The sequence below is a fragment of the Vipera berus genome, assembly GCF_964194415.1.
Source record: "Vipera berus genome assembly, chromosome: 2".
Classification (NCBI taxonomy): domain Eukaryota; kingdom Metazoa; phylum Chordata; class Lepidosauria; order Squamata; family Viperidae; genus Vipera; species Vipera berus.
Window position 1 is genome coordinate 25,742,150 of NC_138203.1, and position 19,032 is coordinate 25,761,181.

A 19,032-nucleotide genomic window follows, 5' to 3' on the forward strand; every position below is an offset into this window, starting at 1 on the left:
GCACAAAGCATTGCAGAAATGTTCAGTGTGGCACGTAAAATATCCCTACTATCTGCCAAGGAACGATTTATGTATTTTAGATTACATATCCTTGTCAGTTTTTGTTGAGCACATAAATGCTGGTTTTGACCAAATGTATTTCATCTTTTTTTCCTCTTTTGGCTGACATTGAGGAACTAGGTGGAATTCTTCTTTTGTGTTTTTTTTGTGTAAGCAAAAGATGGGATTGACACATACAAAAGGGCAGCATTAGGGATCTTCTATAACAAGTCACTTTCCTTCAGATCTAAATACAGTATTCCTTGATGACAACTAGAGAAAGTCATATGAAATTTTCCTAATTCCTCCATATAAGTTGTGTAGTCCTTAAATGCTAAGTTCAAAACTGTGTAGACTCATAATCCACTGAATAGATGTAGACTTTGAAATTAGTCTATTCAGCCCTGATGCCGACTGAATAAATCACAAGAGTAATTCCTTATGCTATAGAAATAATAGTCATCTATTCCATAGCCCAGTTTGGAAACAAATATGCCAATAAGGTCAACAGTTTGCATCTTCAAATGCTGTTTTTATACATAGCATTGACTGAAGAGACATACTTGTTTTGATATATGGTTATTTTGGAGATTTTAAATCTATCTGACTCCAAGGTGACTCTAGGCATTTTATATCAGATAAGAATATAAAACAACAATGATAATAAACACAACAAGAAAATCTCAGGTGCTATATAAGAATGCTCCATCTAACAAGAAACATCACTAATAGGACTCTACCAACAGCCTATCTCAAGTCTTGGGAGAACAGACATATTTTTAAAACCTTTTGGATCATCATCAAGGTGGGATGAAAATTAACTGTTTCTAAAATTTGTAACTTTAAAGTAATGGATGAAATATTGTCACAATGCCATATTCTATCCTAGTACTCTGTTATAAAAGTATGAAATTGCTTACAACCTATGTGACTTGTGTGTTTTATTCTTAGATTACAACTGGAGTTATGTTTACATCTTCTTGCCAGTAATATAAAATGAAGCAAGATCATTTTTCAATTGAGAGATTGGATGTAGCATTAACATCCTGCAAAATATTGAACAATACAATAAAAGGTATGCGTGCTAGTCGTTTCCAATTCTAGGGGCCGGTGCTCATCTCTGTTTCAAAGCCGAAGAGCCAGCGCTTGTCCGAGGACATCTCCGTGGTCATGTGGCCGGCATGACTAGACACCAAAGGCGCATGGAACGCTGTTACCTTCCCACCGTAGTGGTCCCTATTTTTCTACTTGCATTTTTATGTGCTTTCAAACTGCTAGGTTGGCAGAAGCTGGGACGAGTAACAGGCGCTTACTCTGTTACGCGGCACTCGGGATTCGACCCGCCAAACTGTCGACCATCTGATTGACAAGCTCAGCGTCCTAACCCACTGAGCCACTGCATCCCTTACAATACATTCTTAGGCCCATTAGGAATATTAGATTTACATCAGGTAATTAAATAGTAATGGGAGAATGTCATTCTTAAACTCACATTGTGTGAGTTTTCCTTTATTTTTTTTTACTTTTGCCAACATTATTATAAGCAGATTAAGTTGTTTAGCAAGGGACGCGGTGGCTCAGTGGGTTAGGACGCTGAGCTTGTCAATCAGAAGGTCGGCAGTTTGGCAGTTCGAATCCCGAGTGCCGCGTAACAGAGTGAGCGCCTGTTACTCATCCCAGCTTCTGCCAACCTCGCAGTTCGAAAGCACGTAAAAATGCAAGTAGAAAAATAGGGACCACTATGGTGGGAAGGTAAGTGTTCTGTGCACCTTTGGCGTCTAGTCATGCCGGCCCAATGACCACGGAGATGTCCTCGGACAAGCGCTGGCTCTTCAGCTTTGAAACAGATGAGCACCGGCCCCTAGAGTTGGAAACGACTAGCACGCATGTGCCGGGGAACCTTTACCTTTACCTAAGTTGTTTAGCAGGGCCCATTAGGAAACCAGGCAATTATATATTTTTCTCTTAGGTAGCATTTAAGCTTTTAAAAAGTTACAAAGTAAAATAATTTCCACACAATTAATATATTCATATATGAAATATTTTAGCCTGTTAAAGTGTGTGCAAACTGTTTTTATTTAGTGTTCCTAAGCTTGCTAAAAGATGCTATTGTGAAATATGTTAATATAACATGAACTATATTCTAAAAATTTGAAAATTATCTATTTATGAAGAAGTCTGGATTTATTACGCTTGGTCTAAGATTAAACAGGTAGAATATAGTTCAGTTGAAGACTGCCATACTAATTTAAAAATTTGCATTGATCAAATGTTGCATAGTTTCCACTTTTTAATTCATTGTTTAAAAACATATTTTTCTTAAGTATATTACTTATATAAGTATATTATGTTCCTTCATTAATTTTCTTTTTCAGTTTTTTTTTCATGCTTAGAAGCAAAATTGAAACAAAACAAAACACTTTATCATTTTCCTTGGTAATCCCTAGATTATGGAATGTTCTCCTAGTTAGTTACAGTTGGATTATGCCTGGCGTTTTTCATTGTCCCAGGCCTTTTGGTAATGTGCTAAATATTGATTTTTTTTAAAAAAACAACAGTTTTTTCTTTGATGCCATTTTATTTTGCAAAACACTTTACCGTACTATGTTTAACCAATTGTTTAAACCGTAAACCTATTCCTTTTTAAATGGGAATATCAACATAATTTAAATAAAATAACATTTGTCATTAGGTATAACAGCATTCAGTGCATGCTTTTGGATATTATAGAAAGCTTTGTAAATTGTTTTTAGATGAAGATTTTCCACCTTCTAAAATAAAGTGTCTTGATACATCCATACAGCTTTAATCTCTCCCACTATTTCACAAGCAAGGTGAATTATACTAGTAGTATAATTGTTACATTAGCAAAAGTAATTCTTATATTAGTGTAAAAATATCTGAAAAGAAAGCAATAGAAAAATACATGACAAATTATTTTATTTTAAAAGCAATAAAAAATTTATAATGAAAAAAGGCAACAATACTAACAACATAACAGCTCTTTTAATAATTTTGTAATTGTTTATAGATGGATTTCAAAGAAATACATAAATGGCAATTCAGGGAAAAGACTGAAAGCTACAAATTCAAATGCCAACAAGTATTTTCACATTTATACGGTAACAAACATGCATTCACATAATGAGGAAGGGGTATTAGGACAACTTTATAGAAAGGTCAAAGGACCTGATAACTGGTACGTTATACAAAATGAATTGGCTATAATGACCAGCAACAGCTAGAGAATCTGCAGATTTCTCAGATCAAATAATGAATAATAAATGTGTATACCAGGGGTCTACAAACCTGGCCCTTTTATGACTTGTGGACTTCAACTCCCAGAATTCCTCAGCCAGAGTGCCTGGCTGAGGAATTCTGGGAGTTGAAGTCCACAAGTCATAAAAGGGCCAAGTTTGTAGACCCCTGGAGTATACCTTCATTGCAACAGCAGCAGCAGGATTGCCTTATTCATACCTTTAAGGTGGATTTTGCTTTCTTTTTAATTTAACTTAGTTTCTTAGGCATCAGAAGAGAACTTATACCAGAGATCCCCAACCTTTTGGGCACCAGGAACCAGTTCCGTGGAGAGAGGTTTTTTTGTGGATTGGAGGGAGCGTGGTTTTGTGTGCTGCCTGTAGATGAGGCTTTGTTTGTGCGGCCTGGTTGCTGGCATGCTGTGGCCCAGTACTGGTCCAGGGACCGGGTGTTAAGGACCCCTGACTTATACAATAAAGAATTATAACTAAGGTCACTTAGAACTGTTCTCTTCCATTCATGGGCAGAGATACAATCAGCATTATGTGTCCACTGAAATTGTTAAAAAGGTGAAGCAGCTATGTCTGGCAATGGAAATGTGAACTCTTCCTAGTTACCAGCTAGTACCAGCACGTAAACAACATGTGCCAAATGCAAGTTCTCACTTCTTGCAAAAGGAGTACAAAGAGGATTTTGGCTGCTGTAAATGTTCAGATAAAGATAACACACTTTCTGTTAAAACATGACTACTTTCAGTAAATTGCACTATTAATAGATTTAACTCTAAACTGCAAATCAAATACAATACTTTTTAAAATGTGTAATTTCCTATTTCCTTAGTCTAAATCTAGGACTGAATGTTCAACAATATTTGATAAATGTAAGTGCTGTTTGTAAGCTTCTACAAAGTATATCCTGAGTTCTGCCCTAGTCCTTTCACATCAAGCCAATCCCTCATTTTTTGAACAAAGCAGATTTCCTTTCTGCCTTTGGCTTGTGTGTGTGTATTTTTAAGAGTTGGTTTTTTTTTTGGTCTTATGCTTTTCAGTTAAGAGCTGGGTATAAAAGGCATCTTCTTTTACAGTTCCATTATCTATAAGATGGAATCTGTTACATGGAAGGACCAAGAAGTAAATCATAAAGATTAATCAATCTAATCTTTTAGTTTACAATACCAGTTGGTTGGATATGTCTCTAGTGGATAGAAATAATGGAATAGGAAGCAGGTCTGAGGAAGGTATGTTGATCAAGACATGTATCTACTGAAATAGTTTGCAAGTCTATAGTCTAAATCAGTGCTACTTTGTCATACAAAGGAAAATGAGCATTTCCTGATTCCTTTCACCTTAACAATTCCCTTGACTTTAGCAACATACAATTCAATTATAATTTACAATTATTAAATCATTAATATTTCTTTACAACTGGTAATTGGACAAAAGGAATAGAAAATTATCAAGCTGCTCAATAAAGGCCCAATGGAGGGACACCAATTTTAATGAGGTATAGTGATATTGGGATGATTTCATGACTAGATCCAGTCATCATCATTGGGTTGTCCACAGGGTGTAGTCAAAAAAGTTAAAATGGTGGCCACCATCTTGTCTTTCTTGACCACATCTTGTGTACAGTCTAAGATTTTTTCCATTCTTAATGGATATTTCTGTAAGTAAGCAGCTTATTTATTTATGCAGCCTTTACATCTATTAATAACTTCTTTGATATATACTAACATTTAAGTTAAATTATTGGTTTCACCTGAGGTAAAAGTCAGAACAAAAAAGCAGAAGACCCTTAAAAAGTCATTGTCACTTTTCTTGGATTTTCTTCCTTTCCTACTAATCTGCCTTCACATTTAAGACATCAAGAGCAGCATCCCTCTTGATATGCACGGAAGCTGTAATTATAAATTTCAACAGATTAAACAAATACTTCCCTAATATCAATTACCTTCAGATGCAATAAAAATAAATTTGGAATCCTTGCTACTTAATTGTATTTAAAAAACCCAAGGTACAGAATTACTTTGAACTATTTCAGTTAAAAAATGCTATATGTTATTCTGTACCTAATTTATTCAAGTACAGGCTATTAGTTTTAAAACAACCCAACATTCAATTTATCTGAGGGATTTTATTCAGCGGAATTTAACACCAAGTTGACTTGAGTGGATGTTCAGAATAATGGTAAAATCAAGGGCTACATACCATGAGAATATAAATTGCAACAAAAATAATTGTGTTCCAATTCCAACACTGGAGTTAATATTTAACTTAAAAATAATTGGCATGATGTGTGGATTAATTTGTTTCATAGTAATGAAAAAATCGAGGCTTAAAATGTAACTAATAAATCAAATTTGTAAAAATATATTTATGCTGAAATATGTCCCCTGTGACAGTCCATCAATGTTTTTCAAGCTTGGCTACCTTAAGTTGACTAGGCTTCAACCACAGAATTCCCCAGCCAGCTTTCCATTCATCGGAAAGCTGCCAAGTTTGAAAAAAATACTGTTCCAGCAGGAGTCAGAGGACTGATGGGTTTTCCCCCTTGGAGATCAAGAAAGACTCCAATCTTGAAGGGCTGTCTCTGCTTTAATGCTCATATTAAAAGCCTCTTTGGGGAAACTTGGGTTGAGGGTATTTTTTTTAAAAAAATAATTAAGCCAGTTTGACAGCTTTAAACAAACCAACCAGCCCTTTTTCCATCTCTTTGCTAGCAGGATTTTTTTAAGACAGTTACAATGTTCTACCTATTTTTACAGATTAAAATAGTAATTGTGAACTTGAGAAAATGCTCTATTATACTGTATACTGTAAGTGGGGATTAACTATGCAAAGGTTTTCCACCTAAAATCTATGAGGTTAATACAGGTGGTCAAAAGGTTGGAGAAATTATAAGGAAGTAGTACTGTAATACAATTCTGAGCACCATTCTTATATATTTGAAGTTACATTATTGTGATGTAATCTGTTTTTTGAATAACACCATATCATATAACATTCTCCCAATTTAGATAATGGTGCTTTTGTATAATGTTAATGGGCACGCTTTGTGCATTCCACGATTAGAATATAGGAATTATAAAATTAATTGGTGGCTTCTATTTACTACATTTAATTGGAAACATGTTCAAAATGGTTTGCTTACATGGTGGATTGAGATAAACAGATTAAAAAACATTGAAAAGGGTTTTCACCTGCAGCAGTGACATTTAATTTGTTGTAAAGAGATACAAAATAATAGACTGACTACCCCACAAGATAGGAAGTCATGTTTCTCCATTATGCTTGGAAAAGATTTGAGGACAATTTGGCAAGTTGTGGATTATGTTTAAAATTCATTCTGTTTTCACCAATGAACAATTTCTGTTCATTTTCTAGGATTCATTGTAGGATAGTTTCAGTGAATAGGCATTGAACTGTTCAACTTTCAAAAAATGATTTGAGTTCCAGAGAAAGAGAAAACAAACTGCGAACAGCCAAATCGTAATAAATCTGTGGTTAACTAGGCTTGCATTGACTTCATTTCCAAACTTGAAAATATTACAATGACATATGCAGAAAAAGAGTAAAATAAGGCCATTTAAGATTATTTGAAACTTTGAAAATGATTAAATATATCTGTGGTTATATTTTGAGCTTGTGGTGTATAACTTATCAGCTTCTCTACTATATAAATGTCAGCTACTAATAATAATTCCCCCCTTCCCCGGAAGAAAAAGAGGAACATGAGAATGACCAGGGTGATGATCTCTAAAGTTTCAATATATACATACTGAAATTGTTAAAAAACAATCAAATAATCTTTAATTCTTATACAATTTTAGTGTTCCTGGACTGCATCCAAAAGGTATTCAGGCAATTAATGCATTGTGGAAATTTGTTTTCAATAAACTTGTATGAACCAAAAGAATTGATATTTCCAAGAAATAATATGTCTGCATAGGTTGGAGAAAACAGGCTCAGCAAGGTGTCTTCAATAACCCAGCTGTCTGGTTTCCAGCCTTCATAATTATGCACAGGAAGGAATACCAGAACCTGGCATTTTAGCAGTTAGCAAAAGAAGAGTATACATTCCTCTTTAGTAACAATTGCGTCTAATTATGATATGGTAATAAAAATAAGGATATACAGAGATTTAACTTTGTAGGATTGAGTTCCAAATGTAGTATTTACAGTTTTGCAGATATGGCTCAAAGTGCAAGATACAAAAGGGATGAAATACTGGCAGTCAAAAGTCAACATGAAATATTACCAGTCAACTTTTTGACATAATCATGATTCAATTAGCTGACAACTCACTCAATTAATGCAGTCCTTGATCGACAAGAGTAACACGCTACGGTCAGAGAAAGAGCCCAAGCAAACAAAACATTTCTAGTTAGTTAATTATTGGGGCTTTAGCTAAACCCATGTAATGTTTATATTCTGCCTGAAGCAATTATATTTGGCCAGTTAGGGAGTAAACCATTTGTTTCTGGGTAACTCTCACTGTAATTAAAACACTGTTTTTGAAAAGTTGGTGTTAGACAATCACAAATGGAGCATTCATAATGTACGTTTTAACTTCTTATGGTCTTAACTGTAGGGAAATATTTGCAATTATTAACTCCTGGCCTATATGTCTTTATGCAAATGAATGTAACTTTATATTCTACATTAAAAACAAAGTGGAATGCCCAGGACAAAACTGAAATGTAATAAATGTTTCTCTGAAATTGAATATATGTAGTGCTTGAAGGAAAAAAATCAGTAGAAGTCTAGAAATTTTCCTTTAAAAGTCTATTCAAATTCAGGTTGTCCAAATTATCTTCCATAGATGAGCCTAATTTTCACCTGAAGCATAATTTTTAAAAAACAGAGCAATGGCATAACAGTATTTTCTTTTCATTGGGGCATATAACCACCTTGCCGTACAGTCTGCGGAAGGTAGCTTTTGGGCATCTCTTCATTGGTTACCATATCTGTGTTATTTTCAAGCTGCCTAGCCTGTTCCATTAGGTTAGGAGAAAATGCAACTATTAAGTCCTTCCCCTGTTCATCTGTTTCTGGGCCAGATCCACCCATTTGTGATTCTGGAAGCCTGGTAGTATCTTCCTCACTTACTGGAGAAATCTGTTTCACTTTTTCAAAATCTGTGGCCGTGTCATCCCAGCTGCTATTTTGCTTGAAGTAGTGATGCTTGGGCACTGAGTGGTCATTTCCAAGCATCAGTTGATCCTCTGGCCTCTCTTCTGAATCTAAGAGAGGTTGGGTAGATTCAGATCTGGCAAAGACTTGCACTGAAGGAATTTGATCCCGGTAGCCACTGGGTATTACAGTTGAGTACTGCACAGTGCTGGAAGTGTTCTGAGCAGCTTCCCCTTCATCGCTATCCGAAACACTTTGTCGAGGAGAAGACATGCAGGATGAACCTCCTATGCCACTGCTGTGACCTTCTGAGGCACTCTTTTCTTTTCTAAGCAAGTCGAAAGGCTTCAGATCTTGATCTGAGAGGGATTTCTTGTCCTCAGCTTCGATTTCCACCACACTGACGTCAGTAAAACTGCCCTCTGGATATATTTCCTCTTTTGAATTAAAATGCTTTTTTAAAAAAAGACAAAAATGTCATTGTAATTATCTGTCATGCAATTTGATTTTAAATCAAAACTACATTCATTTGACGTTATTATCTTTAGTCTGCCCTCACCATTCCTTTCTTTCTGTCAGAAAGTCAAGCTTCTTCAGTAGTAAATTAACATAATGCCTCTTTGGCCTTTCAGATTGGTCTCTATCTTAACTTAAATGTGCATTACTAAAATACACAATCTGAGAATGAAACGCTTCACAATACAAGTTATACCAGAAGTTCTGCTGAATTTACATTATTCTCTGTACATGCCTGACAGTTCTGCATAATATATAAGATTTGTCCTTTTGATTTTTAAAAAATTAGATTATATACTGAAGCTTCTAATGTATTAGGATTGCTTTTTTAAAAATATATACCATATAAGAAAATATTTACATTTTTGCATTTAGTTGAAGATTTGGCCTGGATTCCAATCAAGTTCTTCATTGAGTGTAACAGCCTCTATTCTCCACGTAAACTCTGATTCAACATTAGGTTGACAGAATGGAGGAGATATTTTGCTCTTTTTCAATTTCCCCAACCCGCCCCAACTATGTAGCTCTCCATAAATCAACCCCAGGGTTTAGGGGAGGATGCCACATCTGGAACCAATAGTGAAAATTGCCTCTCCCATTCCTTTTTTATATTTTTGTTAATTAGTTTATAATCTAATCTAATTTTGTTTTTTTTTCCTTTTACCTTAGCTGGTGTCTGTGGTGACCACTGAGCAATCACACTCTTTGAAGGATCAGGCACATTAGGCCAGAAGTGTTTCTTAATCCTGCAGAAAAATAATAAAAACTCAAGTAAAAAAAATAACAAGTGATATTCAGAATTATACACACACACACACACACGTATGTGTACATTAGTAACAATGCAGCCTTTGTGCTGAATATATGGTGCTGTACAAGATAGTACCACTAAGGATACTTACATATCTCGTTTGCTGAAGCAAACTAATACACCTAATAAAGTAAGTAGCAGAAATGCTATGCAGATAGGAACAACTATTGCTTCTATTTCTCCATCCTCTGAAAAAGAAAACGTAAAAGGTAATCACCACATTTCCTTCAAATGTTTATTAGTTTACCTAAAACAATTAAAACACCCTCTAAAATAACAAATGAATCATACCTATCCTTTTGGATCATACCTATCCTTAACCATAATGTTTAAATTAAAGAGCCTTGGTGGAGCAGTGGGCTAATGCCTCCTTAAGTAACACCAGCTGCCTGCAATTAGTGCAGGTTCGCATCCCACCAGGCTCAAGGTTGACTCAGCCTTCCATCCTTCCGAGGTAGGTAAAATGAGGACCCAGATTGTTGGGGGCAATAAGCTGACTTTGTAATAATGCCGCTTGGGGGGTGTGTGTGAAAGCCCTAATAAGCAGGCATATACATAGAATGAAGGCTACTACTAAGTTTGTAAGCCGCCCTGAGTCTTCGGAGAAGGGCGGGATATAAATGGAATTAAAATAAATAAAAATAAAAAAATTCACATATTGTGCAAAACAAAAGAACTCCCCCCCACCTGACAAAAACAAACAAATCACCTGATTTGTGAATTATGTTATATTCCCAGGGTATGTAATACAGAACAAAGTAATGAAATCATCTATACAGGACTTTCAAGTGGTCTAAAAAAGGAGGAACTCTAATGGGTACTTAGGAGGTATTTCATCCCAAGCTGATTTATTTTAAAAATTGGAATATTTATATACAAAACTTACCAAATCTATTTGTAGAAAATGTAAACTGGGGACCAGCTGTTCCTCCACTTTCTGTATATGCTGTCATGTGCACCACATACAAAGTATTACTTAATAAAGATGATAGTAAGTACTCTGTTTTTGAAGGGTCCACAGTCACAACTAGAAATTTTAAAAAACGGATTGACAATAGTTTACATTAAATCTATCCAAACTAGTTTTCTCTAACCTTAATCCAAATAAGAACATTTAGATCTGATCTCAGTATAGTTCATCCTTCATTTCTAATTTTATTAATTCTGTCAAAATATGAGCTGCCTGTAGTTACGCATTGAGATGGTCAGCTCAATATTAATATTACTGCATATCATAACATGCACATACTGTATTGGATGAAATACGATGGCAACTCAGTACCTGTCGGTAATTTGTTCCGGAAGATGTGACGAATACTAAAACTGATGAGTACCAAATGATGTTCCATACAGTGGAAACCATAACAGAGAAGGCTCCACCCCAAAAATAAACTGCTTAGCTGAAGGGATCTAGACCATGACCCTCCTCCCAGATCTGATTGGATTAGATGTAATTGGAGAGAGGCCGTCCCTCAGATAATCTGTCCCATGGCATGAAAGGCTTTATAGATCATCACTAGCATTTTGTATTACAAAATGTATTACACCCAGAATAAAACTGGCAAGCAAGACAGCCCACAGAATGGAGGTATGTGAGCTGATGGAGAGGCTGCTCATGCAGCCACATTTTGCACCAGCTAAAGCTTCTAAATACTATTCAAGGCCAGTCCCATGTAGAGTGCATTCATATAGTAATCTATATGAAAGGTTAACAATGCATGAATAATGTGGCAGGAATACCACAACATAGTACACAGGTCTTTGTGTACAAGAAGCAACTGCCAAGTAAGGTTCATCCACAAAAATTGAGATGAATAGTAGGTGGAAGCTATTAGTTTTCTATATCCCTTTGCTGCCATGTAGTGATTTTTTTGGAATTTTTCCAGCCTCGATCTGGTAAAGCCAAAAGTAAAGTTTGAAACCTTGGGCTAGGATATCGTTCAAATAATTAAAAATTAACAAAACAATTACCTCTTTCAGCTCCATTCACTGTTCTATAAGAAATGGTGTAGTTTTTGATAAACCCATTTTGTTCCTCCACTGAGAGATGTTCCCATTCTAAAACAGCTTCAAACTTTCCAAGTTTCTTTGTTCGAACAGTAGGTCCAGTAGCAGGAACTATGAATCAAGAGTATTTTTAAAAGGTTTTTTTTTTCTCAAAAGACCAACTTCTCTCATAAACATGCTCTATTATGTACGTTACATAAGTGCAGAACGAAAGGAAATGAGAAATTACCCGATAATGGCTTCTGGGATTTGTCTGCAGATGAAGTAGAGCAAAATGCTGAAAGGCTATTAAAGGGACAGCTTACTAGAACTATGCTAACTTTTATGTACTGTAGAAGCAGCACTAGTTGCCACTATACTATCAAGCAGTTCAAGTTTTTTTTTGGAAACTTATAAATGCCTGTTTGCATTCACCAAAAGCATTAGTCTTGCTCAATCTTAGTTGGCACATCAATAGTTCATCTAGGCTTTTTTTAAAAATACATGTTATTGCATCCCATTTCTTTCTCTTTCTTTCCTTACTGTCATATTTTATGATTGAAGCTAAGTTCCTATAGCTTTACTGTTTTGTACTCCACTTTGGTATAAATTAATAATGAAAGTTAGGCAAGGTTCATAAATAATATGATAAACCAATTACTGTATTGTGGCATCCTCAAGAAAGCACTTGCAGTGGTAGTAAACCTACCATCTTGTTGAAGATAGGCCTGTGTTGTTTCTCCTTCTCCTTGACCACCAATATATAATGGATACACTGTTATTATGTAACACTTGTATGGCTTTACAGTTCCTAAAAAAAGAATTGTACAGGTTGTATTTACATAAATTAAAAATGATAATTTTGTGTTAAGAAACAAAAGATACCCTCTCACACACACGTATTTCCTCATAGAGAGAAATTTAACTTAATTGTTTAGTAACTATTTTCAGACACATTTGAAAACAACCAGAGATACTACTAGGTATAGCAGCAAAAAGTTGCTTGTGCATTAGAAATGCTTGTAAACTTTCTCCTTTTTTTGCAGTTGTTTAATATTGCTTGCAAGCTGCTTTAAGGCAAGATATAAATAATTGTAATAAATGTACATAAAGCTTGAAGACAATTTGCATTTCTCCAAAATTAGCTCTGGTGGTACAGGTAGTCCTTGAGCTATGACTATAATGGAGCCTGCCCTTTATTGATCCTAAGTCACAATGGGTAGGTGACGTGACCAACCTGATTTAACAACTTTTTTTGCAGTGTTGTTAAGCACTGCAGTTGTTAAGTGAATCTGCAATAGTTAATAATGGTTCACTATGAACGCAGTTTTGCTGAAAACCAGACATAATTACTGAAGTTTTTTTTCAAAATTGTCATAAAATGACATGTGGCCATGGGACATTGCAAATGGGCATAAATGAGGCCATGTTGTTAAGCATCTAAAGTACAGTCACATGATTGTAGGGTAGTGGTGTGGCTCCCCAATCCAAAACCTCTGTCTGTCCCAACTTCTAATGGTTGTTAAACAATCGGTTGTAAGTTGAGGACGACCTGCATGTGTCCCATTACAATCCATCTACTAGACCAGGGGTAGGCAACCTTGGTTCTTTTATGACCACGAGTCATAAAAGAGCCAAGGTTGCCTACCCCTGTACTAGACATTACATTTTCACGCAATGCTATTTCTCTGATGAAGAAGAAGCATGAGGGAAAGCAAAAGGCAAGAGATTATTCTTTGGGAAATCACTGTTGGATTTTGATGAAATAGTGATCATAGAAATAAACCATTTAATACATAAATGATTTTCTTTTTGTTGGGGAAACCGAAATTAAAATATGATCAGAACAGCAGGATTACTCTAACACATATTTAAAAATAAAAAGATGCTTGATTAAAGTAGTAATGTTTTCACTTGTAAGATCAACTTATAAACTTTTCAATCTCTAAGCAACCTCTGCTCCGAGTTGCTAGAAGAAAGAAGCTGCAGTTGATGGCATTCTGCTGATGCAGAAGTACAATTCTAGTTCTGTCATACATATTCTAAGACTCACTGCTAATATTAAAAACAAAATTGTGAGAATGAACTATGTCAAAAATACACAACCACATTATCTTAGTTTGTCAAATATTTTGAATGTAGAGAATGTTCAAACATTTGGGATTTCCCCTACTTCGCCATTTTTATTTGTAGTGGGCTAATAGTCCTTTGCATAAAACAAACTCCAACAATAAAAATTAATCGGAAATGTGGATATCAAAGATTTATCACTTGGCAGTATCAGAGAAAGATGTGGGAATATTTGTTAAAAAAACACTTCCATGCGAGTCTCTCCTTTACCAGCTTTTTTACTTTGCAGCTAAAATAAAAGGAATGACATCTTTACAAGTAACATTTATTCTGGCCTGCTTTATGTATAACAAGCTTTAAATAACAGCCTGCTACCAAAAAAAATCTTATTTATTTCTAAAATTCTAAAACAGTTTCCAAATCTAGTCCACAAGAAGTTTCAAAATTCTAGGACACAACATATTTTATCAGTCTGCCCCCAATGTTGTTTTCTAGGCTTTCTCTGAGCACTTTGCTGAGGTGGCATCTGTAGTAAAGAATCAAAACAAAATTTATTTAAGTGTTGTGATTCAGGGTCAGCCTGTGGGTTCGGCAGTTGGGTCGGACGACTCAGAGGAGGAGGAGGAGGGGGGTGTTGAAGAGCTTGCTGAGGGGGTTGGACAGCTTGATGAGAGCCCTCAGCCAGGCCCCTCTCACCTGGTCACGACGCAGACCCAGCTGTGTGAGCCTGACAGCGTGGATGAAGATGACCCACAGCTGGCCCTGTTCAAGGACGCCTGACGCAGGAGGCAGTCAATTAGGAGTAAACAGAGGAAGGCAATGGGGCTCCTCGGAAGGAGGCAGAGAGAAGCCACGCCCTGAACTGTATTTAAGGGGGAATGCGTGGGAGGGCTGGTTTGCTGAAGGCAACCGCTTGAAAAGCTCCTGTTTCTTGGTTCGTGTCTTGTTCTATTTGTTTTTGTAGCAATAAATTTGGCAGGCGTAATTCCAGCCTCTTGCCTTCTTGTAAAAGGGGTTGTCCCTGCCTTTTCTGCAGGGCCGGTAGCAGGCTGGTACAGAACATTAAGGTTCAATGACCCACAAACTGATGGGGCATACAGTGGGAGTTTGAACAGCAAAGGAACATATTTCTTATGTCATAATTAAGTCACAATTCTATCAGGCAACAGAATAGTGATTTTAGTTGTTTTGTTAAAACGATGTCATTCAGGAATTATTGTATTGAGGAAAAATGTATTTGTAACATGAAAATTCCTGCTCCCCCACAGCTAAGTGATGCAATTTTATTTATTTATTTAGTACATGTTTATGCTGCTCATCTCCCCTATGAGATGACTATGGGCAGCTTATAGGTTATGAAAAAAGGGAAAACAAAACTAATTTCCAACTGTACAACAATATATTGGCTTGCAAACTATCTCCAGGTTAGAGGTCTTAGCTTATATGGAAAAGTAGTATATTGGCTTGAAAATGCCGAAATGCTATAAAATTCACCTTTACTGCTGAATACTGCTTGTCCCACAAGTATGACTAAGGCCAGTAACATAGGAAACCTGAAGATTTAGATTTAATTTCTTTTTTTATAACTTTGGCCTTAATTTCTTTCATTTGCTATTTCTTATAAATTTATAAGATATAATTATATTTATATTATTTATAAATGCATATTATTTCTTATTTCTTTTCTGCACTTTGCATGCTTTTTACGTTAAAAGATATAGTGTGGTGGGCATAGCACATAAAAACTAAGAGTTGATTTTATTTTAAAAGGAAATAAGTGCATCTAAAGAATTCTTCTCTCCATTGTATAAATGACAGATTATTCTTTAAGGTTACCTTTTAAAAATGTTCTCTGTTTTGAGCCAGGTTCCTGCTGCCATTCAGTAGGGCAACTTAAATTGCTACATGTTTCTTGCCATTCAATTATATATTTAGTAACTGACTCTTTGGGAGCTGACCAATTTACCCAGAGTTTTCCATCTTCAGGAAATGCAACAATATTCTTCACAGAAGCTGAAATTAGGAAAAAACAACAACCCTTAATTCTGCAAGAGATATAAAGTGAAAATTCTAGCATTCTAAAAAGTTCCTAATTTTAATATCAAAATTCAATTGAAGACCCTTATTTGAAATATAACACAGTTGGCCATATGAACAATCCAATCCCAACATATTTCTGACCAAGCCAGAGAGGATGTCTACAGTCACAGATAAGAAAACATTAGAACTAGAACAAGATTTCAAGGATTTTTTAACACTGAGAACAAGAGAGAGAATTCAGATATTAAAGCACTTTTACTATTCTCATCTGACAGGCTATGTTCAATAGCTTAAAACTTTTTAAAATTCTCGTATCTGACATCCCTATAGCAGCAAATGTATTTTAGGAAAGGAAAATAATGTTTAATTTGTATTGTACAGAATACCTATTGAAATTTTATTTATTAAATTTCCATGCCATCCATCTCACTGATAGAGCAACGTTGGGTGGCTTATAATATAATAAAAAGTAAAATCTACCAAAACCAATTAAAATTAGAAAAACTGAATTTAAAAAAGCTAAAAATCAAGATGATGTGAGGTCTGAGGCATAGAGATTTTTTCTAGCTGGTCAGCCACCCGCAACATAGCAGGCCTGTCAGGACCCAGGGCTAAGCAGCAGAGCTACGTTTTGAGGCTCTTCCGGAACGCCAGGAGTGCGAGGGTGAACCTTAGCTCTGAGGAGAGAATATTGAATAGTGTGGGGGCCATGGCAGAAAAGGTCTTCTCATGGACCCTGCCAACTGACATTCTTTGGCCAACAGAATCCAAAGGCGGCCTTTTTCACTGGAACAAGTGTGGTGGGCTAGTCAATTGAAGTGAGACAGTTCTTCAGATATTTTAGAACCACATCAATTATATCATAAGGCAGTTGTTCAACTGAAACTTTAAGATCTAATTGGAATTCTTGTATATATAAGAAGCATTATATTTAAGATACCTAAATGGAATATTTTATCTATTCACTAACATAACTAATCAAAATAATTGCTACAACTATATTGTTGCAACAAAGATGAATTTTTTCCTTAAATTTACCTTTGAAGAAAACTGAAGACAAGTTTTTTTTAAATAAGTCATTTCAAACAGAAGAAAAATCTTTAAAATAACAAATTAGTCTGAATAATTTAAAGTTACTAAGTTCCTCCTCTTATTTTCCCCACAGTAACAGCCCTGTGATGAGAGCTGGGCTTAGAGTGAGTGACTAGCCCAAGGCCACCTAGCTGAATTTCATAGATAAGGCAGGACTTGAACTCATAGTCTCTTGCTTTCTAGCCTGGTTCCTAAAACAGTAAACCAAACTGGCTTCAATAAAACTGGACTGCCCCCATAAGAAAAACAAAAGTGGTCTATTAACATTAATATTTAGAATTTTTCTCCCTCACTAAATTATGTGAAAATTTTTACCTTTTGAATTAGTTGCTGGAATAAGCAAAACTGATGTAGGAGATTTACCAGCTTTGTTAAATGCTGTAACGCTCACATCGTATGTTCCATTTTGTACATTTAAAATCAGTTGCGTGGCATTCAGAGTGTAATATTTAGTTGGAAAAGAAAGTGGCGGTCTTCCTGAAATAGATACTTCATATTTCAAAATTATTCCATTTGCTTCGGAAGGACTCAACTCCTGTTAAAAAGTAAATTTGTTTATAGAGATATATGAAGAAAAGAAAATGCTTTGTACACATCCAGATGTTCATCCAACTAATCCAGCATTTCTGTTCCAAACTAGCAGTGGGTTATAATAAGTTAAGAAAGCCAATTCTCAATCTTTTTACCCAAGATCCTTTTACAAGTGGCTTTGTCAGGAAAAAATAAGGGACCTTACTGTATGAAAAAATAATTTACAGGAAATGCTCTCAAAGGCTTGTGGACTGAATCTAGTATTTCTATCTACTTTTTTATCCTGGGAAAAATCTAAATGGTAAAAAAGAAAGAATATCACCTAAGAAATCACAAATACTTTGTTTACTAGAACAGAACTCAATGCATCAAATGGAAGGTACTACAGACTGAATGGGTAACAGGATATCAACCTTCAAGGTGGTCCAGACAAGAAGCTCACCCTGAAGTATTAACTCTACATTACTATAAGTTCACATTAACAATATCTTGCAAGTCTGTTTTTCTTTACAGCATGGAGGATCCCTTCTGAGACATCTGTCATGCCCTCGTTACTTCTGTGAGCTAAGTTGTCTCTTAACCAATCTGTCCTTAGCTGTGGCTCTTTCCCATCTTGCAAAGTTATTCCCACCTACCATTACACAGGCTTTCTTCCCCAAAGGTCATTTTCTGTTATTCATGTTCTGTTTATTTCAGACATTGGTAGAAATAATGTTCATCAATATTTGGACACTGATCAAGATGATCAGAAGACAGAATTACAATTACGTGTTCCAAATATATAGGAATGACTTGTGAATGCTTACAAAGAAATCAAATTAATAGCTGTGTTATACATTCAATCTTGATGTCATTCTTAATGTCTTAGAAAAGTTAATAGGCAGCGGTAGGGTAATCTGTGTCTACCTGAAACAGAGTATAATCTAATTATGCTTCATTAACTCTGCTGCTTTTAACTATATTTTATTAAGGTCCCCAAACTTAAGAGCACAAGGGACCAGTTTTGTGGAGAGAGGTTTTTCCGCAGACTGGTTTTTCTGCTGCCTGCATCCTGCGGATGGGGCTTTCCTTGTTTGTGTGAACCGGTTGCTGGCATCCCGTGGCCCGATACTGGTCCACGGACCAGGGGTTGGGGATCCGTTCTAGGCTAAAACCTGATTTTCTTACCAGCTTCAATAGACATCGACATCAATCATGCTCTTATGCTTTTTTTCAAGAAATTCCACTTAAAGCAGAATATGATCCAAACTCTTACAAGATTTATCAAGCAATCTTTTAAGACTTCTACAACCCAGTGAAATATATGTATATATGCTTATAACTGATGATTTATGTATGCAACCTGACCCTTTAGAATACACAGCACCAAAGGCTGTGTATATAATATATTTTATATATTTAAAAGGGTTTACAAAACTTTTCATATATTTTCATATTCTCCAAAGAGAGGTGTATATGGTCTTGGAAAGCCTTTAGGGCAGGGGTTCCCAACCCCCAGGCCATGGACTGGTACTGGGCCATAGCTCTTTGGGAACGGGACCGCCAAAGCAGCAGGTG

At 35.7% G+C, this 19,032-nt stretch overlaps 1 protein-coding gene across 2 annotated transcripts in view; it reads right to left on the minus strand.

Annotated features, from left to right (window-relative positions):
* Positions 1–2,962: 2,962 nt before the first annotated feature.
* The window catches only part of IL6ST (interleukin 6 cytokine family signal transducer), a 29,314-nt gene continuing 13,244 nt past the window's right edge, over positions 2,963–19,032 (minus strand). For both annotated transcript variants that reach the window (XM_081317830.1, XM_081317829.1), the window contains exons 9-16: positions 17,260–17,479; positions 15,649–15,825; positions 12,452–12,553; positions 11,728–11,874; positions 10,643–10,783; positions 9,848–9,944; positions 9,610–9,691; positions 2,963–8,882 (exon numbers count right to left, since the gene is read on the minus strand). In XM_081317830.1, coding sequence (XP_081173956.1) covers positions 8,187–8,882; positions 9,610–9,691; positions 9,848–9,944; positions 10,643–10,783; positions 11,728–11,874; positions 12,452–12,553; positions 15,649–15,825; positions 17,260–17,479 — 1,662 coding nt within the window. In that variant the 3' untranslated portion in view covers positions 2,963–8,186. The remainder of the gene's footprint in view (positions 8,883–9,609; positions 9,692–9,847; positions 9,945–10,642; positions 10,784–11,727; positions 11,875–12,451; positions 12,554–15,648; positions 15,826–17,259; positions 17,480–19,032) is intronic.